The sequence below is a fragment of the Delphinapterus leucas genome, chromosome 2 (genome assembly GCF_059928025.1).
Source record: "Delphinapterus leucas isolate spDelLeu-1000000601 "Yukka" chromosome 2, BTC_Dleu_Yukka2, whole genome shotgun sequence".
Taxonomy (NCBI): Eukaryota; Metazoa; Chordata; class Mammalia; order Artiodactyla; family Monodontidae; genus Delphinapterus; species Delphinapterus leucas.
The window spans coordinates 78868445-78883962 of NC_143130.1; the positions used below are offsets into that span (position 1 = coordinate 78868445).

General features: G+C 37.2%; 1 protein-coding gene across 1 annotated transcript in view; it reads left to right on the forward strand.

Moving 5' to 3' along the window:
- Nucleotides 1–15518, forward strand: part of ADAM10 (ADAM metallopeptidase domain 10) — a 111038-nt gene that overhangs the window by 73838 nt on the left and 21682 nt on the right. Inside the window, exons 9-10 of the mRNA XM_022579618.3 lie at nucleotides 8428–8591; nucleotides 12392–12575. Of these exons, the coding sequence (XP_022435326.1) occupies nucleotides 8428–8591; nucleotides 12392–12575 (348 nt within the window). The remainder of the gene's footprint in view (nucleotides 1–8427; nucleotides 8592–12391; nucleotides 12576–15518) is intronic.

Below are 15518 nucleotides of genomic sequence, written 5' to 3' on the forward strand. Positions count from 1 at the left end.
TCTCCCATTGCGGAGCACAGGCTCCGGGCACACAGGCCCAGCGGCCATGGCTCACGGGCCTAGCTGCTCCGCGGCACGCAGGATCCTCCCGGATCAGGGCACGCACCTGCGTACCCTGCATCGGCAGGCGGACTCCCAACCACTGTGCCACCAGGGAAACCCCTAACCAGCTTTTTTTTTTTTGCGGTATGCGGGCCTCTCACTGTTGTGGCCTCTCCCGTTGCGGAGCACAGGCTCTGGACTCGCAGGCTCAGCGGCCATGGCTCACGGACCCAGCCACTCCGCGGCATGTGGAATCTTCCCAGACTGGGGCACGAACACGTGTCCCCTGCATCGGCAGGCGGACTCTCAACCACTGCGCCACCAGGGAAGCCCCCTAACCAGCTTTTTGAGGGGCCTTTATTTTTTGGTTTATTAAGGCACTTTCTGCTCATCTATTATCCCTCTTAATGTTATCAGTTAACCCAATGAACATAGTCTCACTTTGCCAGGTCACTGAAAAAGGCTAGCTCTGGAGTTCATCTCCAGAGCTAATCCTGAACCATTCAGTATTCCTCTGACCATTTGTAAAGAACATTCTTTGAGACATTTGATTTGGTAGAAATTGTCTCTTCTGTTTTTCTTAGTTTAGAAATTTTAGTTTGATTTTACATATTAGAATTTGACCACATGCAGAGCTCAAAATGAGGTTCTCAAGATAACCCACAGCCTATCGAATTCTTTTTTTTATCATTCCTTCTACTTTAATTAGTTGATATTCTTCTTTTTTTGAATTTTATTTTATTTTTTTATAGGCCAGGTTCTTATTAGTTATCTATTTTATACATATTAGTTTATACATGTCAGTCCCAATCACACACACCCCCACACCCCCCCCACCACCACTTTCCCCCCTTGGTGTCCATACATTTGTTCTCTACATCTGTGTCTCTGTTTCTGCCCTGCAAACTGGTTCATCTGTACCATTTTTCTAGGTTCCACATATATGCGTTAACATACGATATTTGTTTTTCTTTCTGACTTATTTCACTCTGTATGACAGTCTCTAGATCCATCCACATCTCTACAAATGACCCAACTTCATTCCTTTTTATGGCTGAGTAATATTCCATTGTATATAGGTACCACATCTTCTTTATCCATTCGTCTGTTGATGGGCATTTAGGTTGCTTCCATGACCTGGCTATTGTAAATAGTGCTGCAGTGAACATTGGGGTGCATGTTTCTTTTTGAATTATGGTTTTCTCAGGGTATATGCCCAGTAGTGGGATTGCTGGGTCGCATGGTAATTCTATTTTTAGTTTTTTAAGGAGCCCCCATACTGTTCTCCCTAGTGGCTGTATCAATTTACATTCCCACCAACATTGCAAGAGGGTTCCCTTTTCTCCACACCCTCTCCAGCATTTGTTGTTTGTAGATTTTCTGATGATGCCCTTTCTAACTGGTGTGAGGTGATTCCTCATTGTAGTTTTGATTTTCATTTCTGTAATAATTAGTGATGTTGAGAAGCTTTTCATGTGCTTCTTGGCCATCTGTATGTCGTCTTTGGAAAAATGTCTGTTTAGGTCTTCTGCCCATTTTTTCATTGGGTTGCTTTTTTTTTTAATATTGAGCTGCATGAGCTGTTTATATATTTTGGAGATTAATCCTCTGTCCATTGATTCATTTGCAAATATTTTCTCCCATTCTGAAGGTTGTCTTTTCGTCTTATTTGTAGTTTCCTTTGCTTTGCAAAAGCTTTAAAGTCTCATTAGGTCCCATTTGTTTATTTTTATTTCTATTACTCTAGGAGGTGGATCAAAAAAGATCTTGCTGTGATTTCTGTCAAGGATTGTTCTTCCTATGTTTTCCTCTAAGAGTTTTAGAGTATCCAGTCTTACATTTAGGTCACTAATCCATTTTGAGTTTATTTTTGTGTATGGTGTTAAGGAGTGTTCTAACTTCATTGTTTTACATGTAGCTGTCCAGTTTTCCCAGCACCACTTATTGAAGAGGCTGTCTCTTCTCCATTGTATGTCCTTGCCTCCTTTGTCATAGATTAGTTGACCATAGGTGCGTGGGTTTATCTCTGGGCTTTCTATCCTGTTCCATTGATTTATATTTCTGTTTTTGGGCCAATAGCATATTGTCTTGATTACTGTAGCTTTGTAGTATAGTCTGAAGTCAGGGAGTCTGATTCCTCCAGCTCCCTTTTTTCCCTTGAGACTGCTTTGGCTTTTCCGGGTCTTTTGTGTCTCCATACAAATTTTAAGATATTTTATCCTAGTTCTGTAAAAAATGGTAATTTGATAAGGATTGCATTGAATCTGTAGATTGCTTTGGATAGTATAGTCATTTTCACAATATTGATTCTTCGAATCCAAGAACATGGTATATCTCTCCATCTGTTTGTATCATCTTTAATTTCTTTCATCAGTGTCTTATAGTTTTCTGCATACAGGTCTTTCGTCTCCCTAGGTAGGTTTATTCCTAGGTATTTTATTCTTTTTGTTGCAGTGGTAAATAGGAGTGTTTCCTTAATTTCTCTTTCAGATTTTTCATCATTAGTGTATAGGAATGCAAGAGATTTCTGTGCATTAATTTTGTATCCTGCTACTTTACCAAATTCATTGATTAGCTCTAGTAGTTTTCTGGTGGCATCTTTAGGATTCTCTATGTACAGTGTCATGTCATCTGCAAACAGTGACAGCTTTACTTCTTCTTTTCCAATTTGTATTCCTTTTATTTCTTTTTCTTCTCTGATTGCCATGGCTAGGACTTCCAAAACTATGTTGAATAATAGTGGCGAGAGTGGACTTCCTTGTCTTGTTCCTGATCTTAGAGGAATACTTACAGTTTTTCACCATTGAGAATGATTTTTTCTGTGGGTTTGTCGAATATGGCCTTTATTATGTTGAGGTAGGTTCCTTCTATGCCCACTTTCTGGAGAGTTTTTATCATAAACGGGTGTTGAATTTTGTCAAAAGCTTTTTCTGCATCTATTGAGATGATTATATGCTTTTTATTCTTCAGTTTGTTAATATGGTGTATCACATTGATTGATTTGCATATATTGAAGAATCCTTGCATTCCTGGGGTAAATCCTACTTGATCATGGTGTATGATCCTTTTAATGTGTTTTGGATTCTGTTTGCTAGTATTTTGTTGAGGATTTTTGCATCTATATTCCTCAGTGATACTGGTCTGTAATTTTCTTTTTTTGTAGTATCTTTGTCTGGTTTTGGTATCAGGGTGATGGCGGCCTCAGAAGGAGTTTGGGAGTGTTTCTTCCTCTGGAAGTGTTTGGAAGAGTTTGGTAATGATGGGTGTTCACTCTTCTCTAAACGTTTGATAGAATTCACCTGTGAAGCCATCTGGTCCTGGACTTTTGTTTGTTGGAAGATTTTTAATCACAGTTTCAATTTCATTACTTGTGATTGGTCTGTTCATATTTTCCTGGTTCAGTCTTGGAAGGTTACACCTTTCTAAGAATTTGTCCATTTCTTCCAAGTTGTCCATTTTATTGGCATAGAGTTGCTTGTGGTAGTCTCTTAGGATGCTTTGTATTTCTGTGGTGTCTGTTGTAACTTCTCCTTTTTCATTTCTAATTTTATTGATTTGAGTCCTCTCCCTCTTTTTCTTGATGAGTCTGGCTAAAGGTTTATCAGTTTTGTTTTTCTTCTCAAAAAACCAGCTTTTAGCTTTATTGATCTTTGCTATTGTTTTCTTTGTTTCTATTTCATTTATTTCTGCTCTGATCTTTATGATTTCTTTCCTTCTAACTTTGGGCTTTGTTTGTTCTTTCTCTAGTTCCTTTAGGTTTAAGGTTAGATTGTTTATTTGAGGTTTCTCTTGTTTCTTGAGTTAGGATTGTATTGCTATAAACTTCCCTCTTAGAACTGTTTTTGTTGCATCCCATAGGTTTTGGATCGTTGTGTTTTGTCTGTAGGTATTTTTTGATTTCCTCTTTGATTTCTTCAGTGATCTCGGTTATTTAGTAATGTGTTGTTTAGCCTCCATGTGTTTGTGTTTCTTAGGGTTTTTTTCACTGTAATTGATTTCTAATCTCATAGCGTTGTGGTTAAAGATGCTTGATATGATTTCAATTTTCTTAAATTTACTGAGGCTTGATTTGTGACCCACAATGTGATGTATCCTGGAGAATGTTCCATGTGCACTTGAGAAGAAAGTGTAATCTGCTGTTTTTGGATGGAATGTCCTATAAATATCAGTGAAATCTATCTGGTCTGTTGTGTCATTTAAAGCTTGTGTTTCCTTATTAATTTTCTGTTTGGATGATCCGTCCATTGGTGTAAGTGAGTTGTTAAAGTCCCCCAGTATTATTGTGTTACTGTCTATTTCCTCTTTTATAGCTGTTAGCAGTTGCGTTATGTATTGAGGTGCTTCTGTGTTGGGTGCATATATATTTATCGTTGTTATATCTTCTTCTTGGATTGATCCCTTGATCATTATGTAGTGTCCTTCCTTGTCTCTTGTAACATTCTTTATTTTAAAGTGTATTTTATCTGATATGAGTATTGCTACTCCAGCTTTCTTTTGATTTTCATTTGCATGGAATATCTTTTTCCATCCCCTCACTTTGAGTCTGTATGTGTTCCTAGGTCTGAAGTGGGTCTCTTGTAGACAGCATATATATATGGGTCTTGTTTTTGTAACCATTCAGCGAGCCTATGTCTTTTGGTTGGAGCATTTAATCCATTTATGTTTAAGGTAATTATCGATATGTATGTTCCTGTTACCATTTTCTTAATTGTTTTGGGTTTGTTTTTGTAGGTCGTTTTCTTCTCTTGTGTTTCCCACTTAGAGAAGTTCCTTTAGCATTTGTTCTAGAGCTGGTTTGGTGGTGCTGAATTCTCTTAGCTTTTGCTTGTCTGTAAAGCTTTTGATTTCTCCATCAAACCTGGATAAGATCCTTGCCGGGTAGAGTAATCTTGGTTGTAGGTCCTTCCCTTTCATCACTTTAAATATATTGTGCCACTCCCTTCTGCACCGCCAGGTTGTGTCAGACCCCCAGGTTGGGAAGCCTCACGTGGGACTCAGAACGTTCACTGCAGTGGGTGGACTTCTGTGATATAAGTGTTCTCCAGTTTGTGAGTCACCCATCCAGCAGTTATGGGATTTGATTTTACTGTGATTGTGCCCCTCCTACCATCTCATTGTGGCTTATCCTTTGTCTTTGGATGTGGGGTATCTTTTTTGGTGAGTTCCAGTGTCTTCCTGTCCATGGCTGTTCAGCAGTTAGTTGTGATTCTGGTGCTCTCGCCAGAGGGAGTGAGCACACGTCCTCTACTCTGCCATCTTGAGCCAATCTCCTTGATATTCCTCGCATTCTTAACCTGTTTGAAAGTGTAATTAAAAGGCTAGGAGAATTATGTCATTAAAATATTACATCATTAGAATAGAGGACACTTAATATTGAGATTTTGTACAGGTCTGGATTGTCCCTTGCAGGATGTTTAACATCTTTGCTCCCTACCCATTACATGTGAGTAGTGCTCCCCAGACTTGACAGATAAAGAAATACCCTCAGACATTTCCTAATAACCTATCTGGGAGTGGTACTAACGTCTGCTTCAAAATTACTGCTCAGATTAATATTGTATGGTCAGCATGATACTATTGTTTTAGATATTTAGGCCTGCTCACATCAAAACTTTATTTATGGATTCTGTCAAGGTATTATACTACCCTGTAGTTTTTTTGGGGGGGAGTCTTTTTTAAAGTTTAAGACTGATATTCTGTGACTAGCTTTCAGACTATCCTGTAGATAGAAAAATGTCATACTTCTTTGTTGGTCACTGAGTCATCCATCCATCAATAATTGCTTTTGACTCAAATTAAAAACATTTTATTTTTCTCATTACATAATTTCTGTTTTTCAGTAATGACTATATGTAGTAAAATCTTAAATTTACAATGTAAAGCAATTACTGAACTTGAGTTATGGCTTAGCCATAGGTATTTATGATATCATTAATTGAGTTTCTGGCATATCAAAAGTGGTTGCAGTATTTAAAAAGTTAAACCATGACTTATAATATTAGACATAGTATTTTATTTCTTCCTGTATAACTGAATTATTCCAACATATGCTATTAGTCTGTGTAGCAAGTAATAAACTTTCCAAATAAACAATAGTTATTAAAACCAAAAGCAGTTAAGATGTTGAACAAGATATGAATTATAAAGACTATATTTCAGAAGAGTACACTCAAGTTTATGTATGATCTTCCTTTAAATTAGATAGACCTTAAAAATACAGAAGGTATATATATTATCAGAGTTTTTAATATATGCTATTTACATTTTTTTTTAAACTGACAAAGATTTGCAGCGTGGAGTCTTCTATGCTTAATTCAAGTTTGCCAGTACTGCATTGGACCAATTTGCATATGACAGATCTTCGATGAGGCAGGATATTAATTTACTATTTGTTTAAAACTGTAATATATAGACTGTAATTATTACATACAGAGGGCTTATTTCTGTCTTTTCTAGTTTTTAGAAATAATGATAACAGTCCTTAGGACTCAAGGCTGAGGACTCAAAAGTAGAGGTAGCTTAAGAGAATATATTAAATATTCATAAATCATTTGCTGTTTTCTTTCAATCCAGTTTTTGGTGTAGAAGATATATTAAGTTTTAAATGTAGAGGTTCTCAGTCCTTTGCTAGTTAAAATCTGCATATGACTTAGCCTTTCAACTTAGTTTTCTGTGAAAGCACATTATTATTTCAGCTTCTTAAATTGTATCCTAATAGTCATTAAATTTATGATTTGTTGCTATGTACTTTCTAATATTAAAAGGAACAAGGCAGCAATTGTAGTGCCATACCATTTGTGTACATCTTTTTTGAATTGCTTTCTATTATATGCTTTATCAGAGATTATAAATGTTAGACTTTTTAAAATGGTTTAATAACTTTGTTGTAACTTTGTATGTAGTAGAAAGCTAATTTGAAATAATTTGATCAGTTATCAGAATATCCTAATCCATGTGATATTTTAATTAAAATAATTAAATAGAGTAACCTCTTAAATCTGAATGTAAACCAAAGAAATTCTCACTGAAAGTCTTTAATAGTTATTTAAAGTACTGTGGTCTTCTCAGTTTAGTGTACATAAAGACGATGATTGGCCAGCCAGTTTCTGATTTGCTGTTGTTCTTTTTCTAATTTCTTAAATTAACTGCCTTTAGACGTGAAAGCACTTTCATTTTGGTATTAAGCTCTGACGTTCAGGAACTATAAAGGAACAGGTGAACTACAAAATGATTTAATATGTATCATATAAGTAAAAATGAAGATTTTTCTTTTAAAATTTGCAAGCATCCTCAAGACATGTTGGAAAATCATAATTCAGTTTTTTGAACCTATTTTGAAAAAAAATTCAAACTTGCCAAAAGGTTGCAAGAGTAGTATACAGTGACCTCCTGATAGATTAATCAGTTAACATTTTGCCACATTTGCTTTCTCTTCCTTTCCACCTTCTCTCCTTCATTCCCTCCTCCCTTTTTTTTTACCCACTTGACATATTTTTTCCTTTTTTTTAAGCTTTATTGAGAGATATATAATTGACAAATAAAATTGTAAGATATTTAAAGTGCACAGTGTGATGATTTGACATTTGTATATTGTGAAAGGATTCCCCCTACCAAGTTAATTAATACAACCATCACCTCACATATTTACCTTTTTCCTTTTTGTGTATGTGTGAGAATGTTTAAGTTCTATTCTCTTGGCAAATTTCATTTATACAATACTGTGTTATCAACTGTAGCCATCATGTGTTACACATTAGATCCTCAGACCTTATTCTTCTTATAACTGGAAGTTTGTACCTCTATCAGCCTCTCTCTGTTTCCCCTACCCCCAGCCTGTGCGACCACTAATTCTTTTCTTTTTTTAAGAATACATTGTATGTTGCCTCTCAGGATAGTGAATCACATACTCTTGTGCATCACTGCTATTATTGGTAGCAGTGACTTTCTCAGAATCTCTTTGAGAATATTTTGTTCAACTTTCATTTAACTTAAATGTAAGTTGTTATTTTGTTTTTTTTTTTTACAAGATGAAGAGGTGTAGGATTTGACCCAGTGTAAATGCTGAAATATTTAAATTGAACAGACTCTTAAATATTTGTTTTGCTAAATTAATGGGAGAAAAATTGGAGGACATTTTGATTATGAAGAGGAACATTTTATAAGGACTTTGTATTCAACCCTGGGAATATATGTGTGCCATTAAAACTTTTATTTGAAATGACTTCCTAACCTTGGACCAAAGAAACTTTTGAGTATTTGATATACATGTGTACCAATTTTGGACTCAAAATACATATAAAATGTTTCAAGTTAATACAGCATATATTAGAAAATTATTTGGGGGGAAATAGATGCTAATTTTAGCCATATTTTGTTTTGAATTAGGAAGCTCTGGAGGAATATGTGAAAAAAGTAAGCTTTATTCAGATGGTAAGAAGAAGTCTTTAAACACTGGAATTATTACTGTTCAGAACTATGGGTCTCATGTACCCCCCAAAGTCTCTCACATTACATTTGCTCATGAAGTTGGACATAACTTTGGATCTCCAGTAAGTATTGCTTAATTATTACATTTTTAAAAAGTTACTAATCTTTCACGTTGTTTAATTTTTGTTGTTGTTTACAGTGAAAACAAGTACACATGAATGTTTAGTTTTTATATGTCAGAACACAGTAATGTACTTGACCATAATACTGAAAAGGAGGAAGATAGAATATTTGTAATTAAAATAAGAAAATAAGCACAACAGTGCCAGAATTCTATGAAAGCAAGGAATTTTGTCTGTTGCATTCACTTCTGTGTCCCCTGACCTTAGAATAGTGCCTGGGGGACTTCCCTGGTGGCACAGTTGTTAAGAATCTGGCTGCCAATGCAGGGGTCACGGGTTCGAGCTCTTGTCCAGGAAGATCCCACATGCCGCGGAGCAACTAAGCCCGTGCGCCACAATTACTGAAGCCCGTGCACCTAGAGCCCGTGCTCCGCAACAAGAGAAGCCACCGCAATGAGAAGTCCGCGCACCACAACGAAGAGTTGCCCCTGCTCGCTGCAACTAGAGAAAGCCCACGTGCAGCAACGAAGACCCAACACAGCCAAAAATAAATTAATTAATTTAAAAAAAAAATAAAAAAAATAGTTCCTGGCACATGATTCATTCAAATATTTATTTAATGAGAATCACTTTTCATTGCTTAAAGTACATTTTGAATGTTAGCAAATTGTTGGGTTCTTGTTTGGTTTCTGTTAAAGCATTGGGGTTTACTAGATTTGTCTTTCTCTACTGTGGAATGAGACTGTTCTTTTAAAATCTTTCGGTATGAAAACTTTGTAACATATATAAAAGTAGAGACAAATAGTACGGCAAAGTCTTCCGTTCATATCCAGGACAGGGGTCAGCAAACTTTTTCCGTGGTCTACTAGTAAACATAATAGGTGTGGGGGACAATATTTAGTCTCTGTTGCATATTTTTCTTTGTTGTTTTTCTTTTTACAATCTTTTATTTTATTTTATTTTATTTTATTTATTTATTTATTTATTTATTTATTTTTTGGCGGTACGCGGGCCTCTCACTGTTGTGGCCTCTCCCGTTGCGGAGCACAGGCTCCGGACACGCAGGCTCAGCAGCCATGGCTCACGGGCCCAGCCGCTCTGCGGCATGTGGGATCTTCCTGGACCGGGGCACGAACCCGTGTCCCCTGCATCGGCAGGCGGACTCTCAACCACTGTGCCACCAGGGAAGCCCTACAATCTTTTAAACATGGAAAAACCATTCTTAGCTTAGGCCATATAAAAACAGGCTGTGGGCTGCGATTTGCCAACCTCTGATTCTGGTTGAATGATCATCAGGATTTTGCCACATCTCCTTTCTGTGTTTCTTTCTTTTTCTTCGTAAGGTGTTAGAATCAAATTCATTCCCCCTTCCACATTTCAGTTTGCATCTCTTAAAAAATTAGACATTTTCTTCCATAACCACCATGTGGTTATGATACCTGACAAAATGAGCAGTTCTTTGGTATCATTTAATACCCAGTTCATTGAATTGATTTTCAAGTGAACTGAAGATTAATACACATGGAAATACAAAATACTGAAAGATATTCTGTCTTTGTGATTTTGGTGGGGCTTATTAAAATAACAAGTTTGAGAAAATTTCATTTGAAAACTGCATATAAATTCATTTACTTGTACCTTATCACTTGTAAAAATGGAAATTTTTATGAGTTTAGAAAAAAACTGTAATATCATAGCTTAAAATTCTCAAATGCTCTTATCTAATGTTCCCCCAGTTTGTAAAATATAAGTACCCTCTCACTAAGTAGCAAGTCTTTCTTCTTCTAGTTCCGATCAGAAATCGATAGATTATTATCAGTACTCTTGGATAAAGTACTTAAAATGCGTTGAATCGCTCTACCTCTTGTCTGCTTTTGTGATATTTTCTAAAAGGAGTAATTGAAGTTTTAGAGATGAGCAGAGAACTCTTGTTAATTTGCATTTTCAAGGGCAGCTAAATGTCCTCGACTCTCCCAGTCACCTTCATCCAACCCTTACCAGGGGATTTTTGTACCCTTCCAACTACTCTTCTGTTCGTTAGTCTAGGGTCTCTCAAAGTTTAATGTGCATACAAATTACTGAGGATCTTACAGTATAGATTCCATTTCAGTGGCCTTTGGTCGGGCCTGAGTGTCTGCCTTTCTAAGACACTCCCATGGGATGCTGCTGCTGCTGGTCTGTGGGCCATACTTGGAGTAGGATTTCTAGTTTGTTCTCTTTTCACTTCCCTTCTAATCTTTCTTCTGCCTGGTTGCCAGAGAGGTGTTTTAAGACATTAATGTAATATTACTTTTTGCTTATTGTTGAATGGATAAATTGGTTCACATTTTTTTGCCTACCTTGCTATCTTTTCCTATCATACCAGACTACTTATAATGATTCTGTCATGCTCAAATACACCTCATCCCTTTGTGTATGTTGTTCATGATACCATACATATAGATAGTCGGTACTTAGTAAATATGTATTAAGTAATTTAATAGTGAGATCAGCCAGACCATGAACTCCTGAGCCTGTCTCCCTTGACATCTTTATCTAAAATCTGTCTTTATCTCTCCTGTCATGTATCTGTATTATGACAATGTTACTTTCTCTTTGAGTGGTTCATTCTATCCCTTATATTTATTTATCCTATCCTAAATGTTTATTGCACACCTGCTGTTAACCACTTTATAAACTTTGTTGTGGGGAGTTGTAATCATAAATGAGACAAGTTCCGGTTTCTCGGTATGAAAGTCTTAATGTATTGACTCTGAGCAGATGAATCTTTGTCTAGGTATAGTTCTTTCTTTTTTTTTTTAAATTAATTTATTTGGTTTTAGTTTTGGCTGTGTTGGGTCTTCATTGCTGCGCTCGGGCTTTCTCTAGTTGTGGTGAGCAGAGGCTAGTCTTCGTTGCGGTGCGTGGGCTTCTCATTGCAGTGGCTTCTCTTGTTGAGGAGCACGGGCTCTAGGCACACTGTCTTCAGTAGTTGTGGCACGTGGGCTCAGTAGTTGTGGCCTGTGGGCTCTTGAGCACAGGCTCAGTAGTTGTGGCGCACAGGCTTAGTTCCTCTGCGGCATGTGGGATCTTCCTGGGCCAGGGCTTGAACCCATGTCCCTTGCATTGGTAGGTGGATTCTTAACCACTGTGCCACCAGGGAAGCCCTAGGTATAGTTGTAATCGATCTGATCATGTCACTTCTGTTCACAACCTTACTTCTAATACCTGATGATATTGCTAATACAATTTCCTTATCTTAGCATTTAGGGTTTTCCATAATTTGGGTCTAAGTGTAATTCCAGTGTTATTTCTTCTTCCCTGTCAAATTAAGTCATTTTAAAAAACTTTACTTCTGCCAGGAAGCCAGTTCCTTCCCATTTCTGCCTATTGAAATCTTGATCCATGTGGTTATATAATGTAAATTAATATGGCCCTTTTGTCAGGCAGTTTGGCAGTATGTATCAAGACCTTTAAAATATTTGACCTTTTAACTCACTAACTCTACCACTGGGAATCCAACTAAAAGAAATAATTGCAGAATGTGTCAAAGATTTATGTAAATTTCAAAAAAGAAATAAAAATAAAAAAGGTATCCATTGCAGTTATACCTTCACTGATTTTTTCTTCCCTTCTGAGACAGTGACCCCTAAAAGAGCAAATTATCTTCCTTTTCACAGTCTAAAATAATTGTAAGATCTGCTCTAAAGGAGAGTCCATAAGCTTCCATTTTTCTTCTGATGAGAAAATTACATTTAATCAGATGACCTGAAAACCTTATTTTACTTCCTGTTTATGTAACTCTATATTCTTTTTGACAGCATGATTCTGGAACAGAGTGCACTCCAGGAGAATCTAAGAATTTAGGACAAAAAGAAAACGGCAATTACATCATGTATGCAAGAGCAACATCTGGGGACAAACTTAACAACAATAAATTCTCACTCTGTAGTATTAGAAATATAAGTCAAGTTCTTGAGAAGAAGAGAAACAACTGTTTTGTTGGTATGTATATTTTCCCAGCATTTTATTACTAATATTTTGAAACATTCAGAAAACTTGAAAGAATTATATAGTAAACACCTAGTATGTGCCCACCACCTATATTTTACAGTTGTTAGCACTTTAATACATTTGCTTTATCACACTTGTCAATCTCTTCATCTCTCAATCCATATTTTTTTGTTGAAATTTAAAGTGCATTGTGGATATCAGTATACTTCAGTCCTAAACACTTTAGCCTACATAAGTAGAGTTCAATTTAAGTAAAGTTCAATATTGTTTGTGGTGTTTTTGTTTTTCACATAAGTGCAATATACAAATCTTTTTTTTTTTTTTTTTTTTTTTGCGATACATGGGCCTCTCAGTGCCGTGGCCTCTCCCGTTGCGGAGCACAGGCCCCGGATGCGCAGGCCCAACGGCCATGGCCCACGGGCCCAGCCGCTCCGCGGCATCCGGGATCCTCCCGGACCGGGGCACGAACCCGCGTCCCCTGCATCGGCAGGCGGACTCTCAACCACTGCGCCACCAGGGAAGCCCGCCATATACAAATTTTAAGTCCACCATTTGATGAGCTTTGACAAATACATTTACCTGTGTAATCTAAGCACCTGTGAAGATGTACAACATTTCTGTCACCCCACAAAGTTCTTTCATTTCCTTTCCCCATCAATCTTTGCACTCCTCCTGCAACCATTATTCTGATTTATTTCTCCATAGATAAATTTTGCTTATTTTATTTCATATAATTGGAATCATACAGTTTGCACCCATTTGTGGAAGGCTGCTTTCACTCAGCATACTATTTTGAGATTCATTATTAGTATTTTGTACCATTTTTTTTCCCCACTGAATAGAAGTGCATTATATGAATATATCACAGTTTGCTTATCCACTCTCCTATTGAATGGAACACTTGGGCTTTTTAGGTTTGGGTTAATATGAATAAAGTTGCTATGAATTTTTTTCTTACTGTGGTAAAATATATATAACATAAAATTTATGTTTAAACTAATTTTAAGTGTACAATTCAGTAGCATTAAGTACATTTACAGTGTTATGCAACCATCACTGCTTTTCCCTTTTCAAACTTTTAAAATCACTCCAAATAGAAATTCAGTAACCATTAAGCAATAACTCCTATTTCTTTCTCTCCCCAGCCCCTAGTAACCTCTAATCTATTTTGTGTCTCTGTGACTTTGCCTATTCTAGGTACCTCATATAAATGGGATAATGCTTTTGTATCTGGTTTATTTCACTTAGCATAAAATTTCCAAGATTCATACAAGTTGCAGCATGTATCAGAATGCCATTCTTTTTTATGGTCGAATAATATTCCATTATATGGATAGACCACATTTTGTTTATCCATTCATCTGTTATGCCTCTCGTAGGGCATTTAATATGTTCTAAATATTCTACCTTGTATTATGTTTTTGGGGGTCCTTGTCCTATTTTACAAGATTTTAAGTTACTTGAAGGCAAACACTGAGGCCTGCTCATATTGCACATAAACAACGCTCTTATAGATGAGTTAAACATATGGCAGCAAAGGAGAAAGAATTGAGGAAGGTTTCCAGATAAGCACAGCCTTTCATTTTTTTAGCTGCATTTTTAAAAATAAATTTATTTATTTTATTTATTGATTTTTGGCTGCATTGGGTCTTTGTTGCTGCACGCAGGCTTTTCTAGTTGCGATGAGCAGGGGACTACTCTTTGTTGTGGTGTGTGGTCTTCTCATTGCGGTGGCTTCTCTTGTTGCGGAGCATGGGCTCTAGGCATGCAGGCTTCAGTAGTTGTGGCACGTGGGCTCAGTAGTTGCGGCTCACGGGCTCTAGAGCGCAGGCTCAGTAGTTTTGGCTCACAGGCTTAGTTGCTCCGTGACATGTGGAATCTTCCTGGATCAGCGCTCAAACCCATGTCCCCTGGATTGGCAGGCAGATTCCTAACCACTGTGCCACCAGGGAAGCCCTGCATTTTTTTTTTTGAGGTATAATTGACATAACACTATGGCCTTTTGTTTTTAATTGAAATTTATACAGAGATAATTCACATGCAGTTGTAAGAAATAATGGAGATTCCATATACCCTTCATCCAGTTCCCCCCCGTGGTAACATCTTGCAAAACTGTATAGTATCAATACACTATTACATATAGCAAGGATATTGACATTGATACAGCCCACAGATCTTATTCAGATTTCCCCAGTTTTTCCTGTCGTCATTTCTCTGTGTGTGTGTTTAGTTCTATACAGTTTTATCATGTGTAGGTTTATGTGCCCATCACCACAGCCATGATAAAGAATAGTTCCATCACCACAAGTAATTCTTTTTTTTTAATTCTTTTTTTGGCTGTGTGGGGTCTTTGTTGCTGTGCGCGGGCTTTTCTCTAGTTGTGGTGTGTGGGAACTACTCTTTGTTGCGATGTGTGGGCTTCTCATTTCAGTGGCTTCTCTTGTTGTGGAACATGAGCTCTAAGCACCTGGGCTCAGTAGTTGTGGCATGCAGGTTCTAGGATGCACGGGCTTCAGTAGTTGTGGTGCACAGGCTCAGTAGTTGTGGTTTGTGGGCTCTAGAGCACAGGCTCAGTAGTTGTGGCGCACGGGCTTAGTTGCTCTATGGCATGTGGGATCTTCCCAGACCAGGGATCGAACCCGTGTCTCCTGCATTGACAGGCGGATTCTTAACCATTGCGCCACCAGGGAAGTCCCTCCACAAGTAACTCTTGGTGTTGTCCTTTTATAACCACACTCACCTCCCTCCTGGTGTCCCTTCACCTGCCCCACTATTCTCCATTTCTAAAATTTTGTCACTTCAAAAATGTTATATAAATGGAATCATACAGTATGTAACCTTTGGGATTTTTCACTCAGCATGATTCCTTGGAAATTAATCCAAATTGTTTGCCTGCATCACTAGTTTGTTCCTTTTTATTGTAGGTGGTATGTG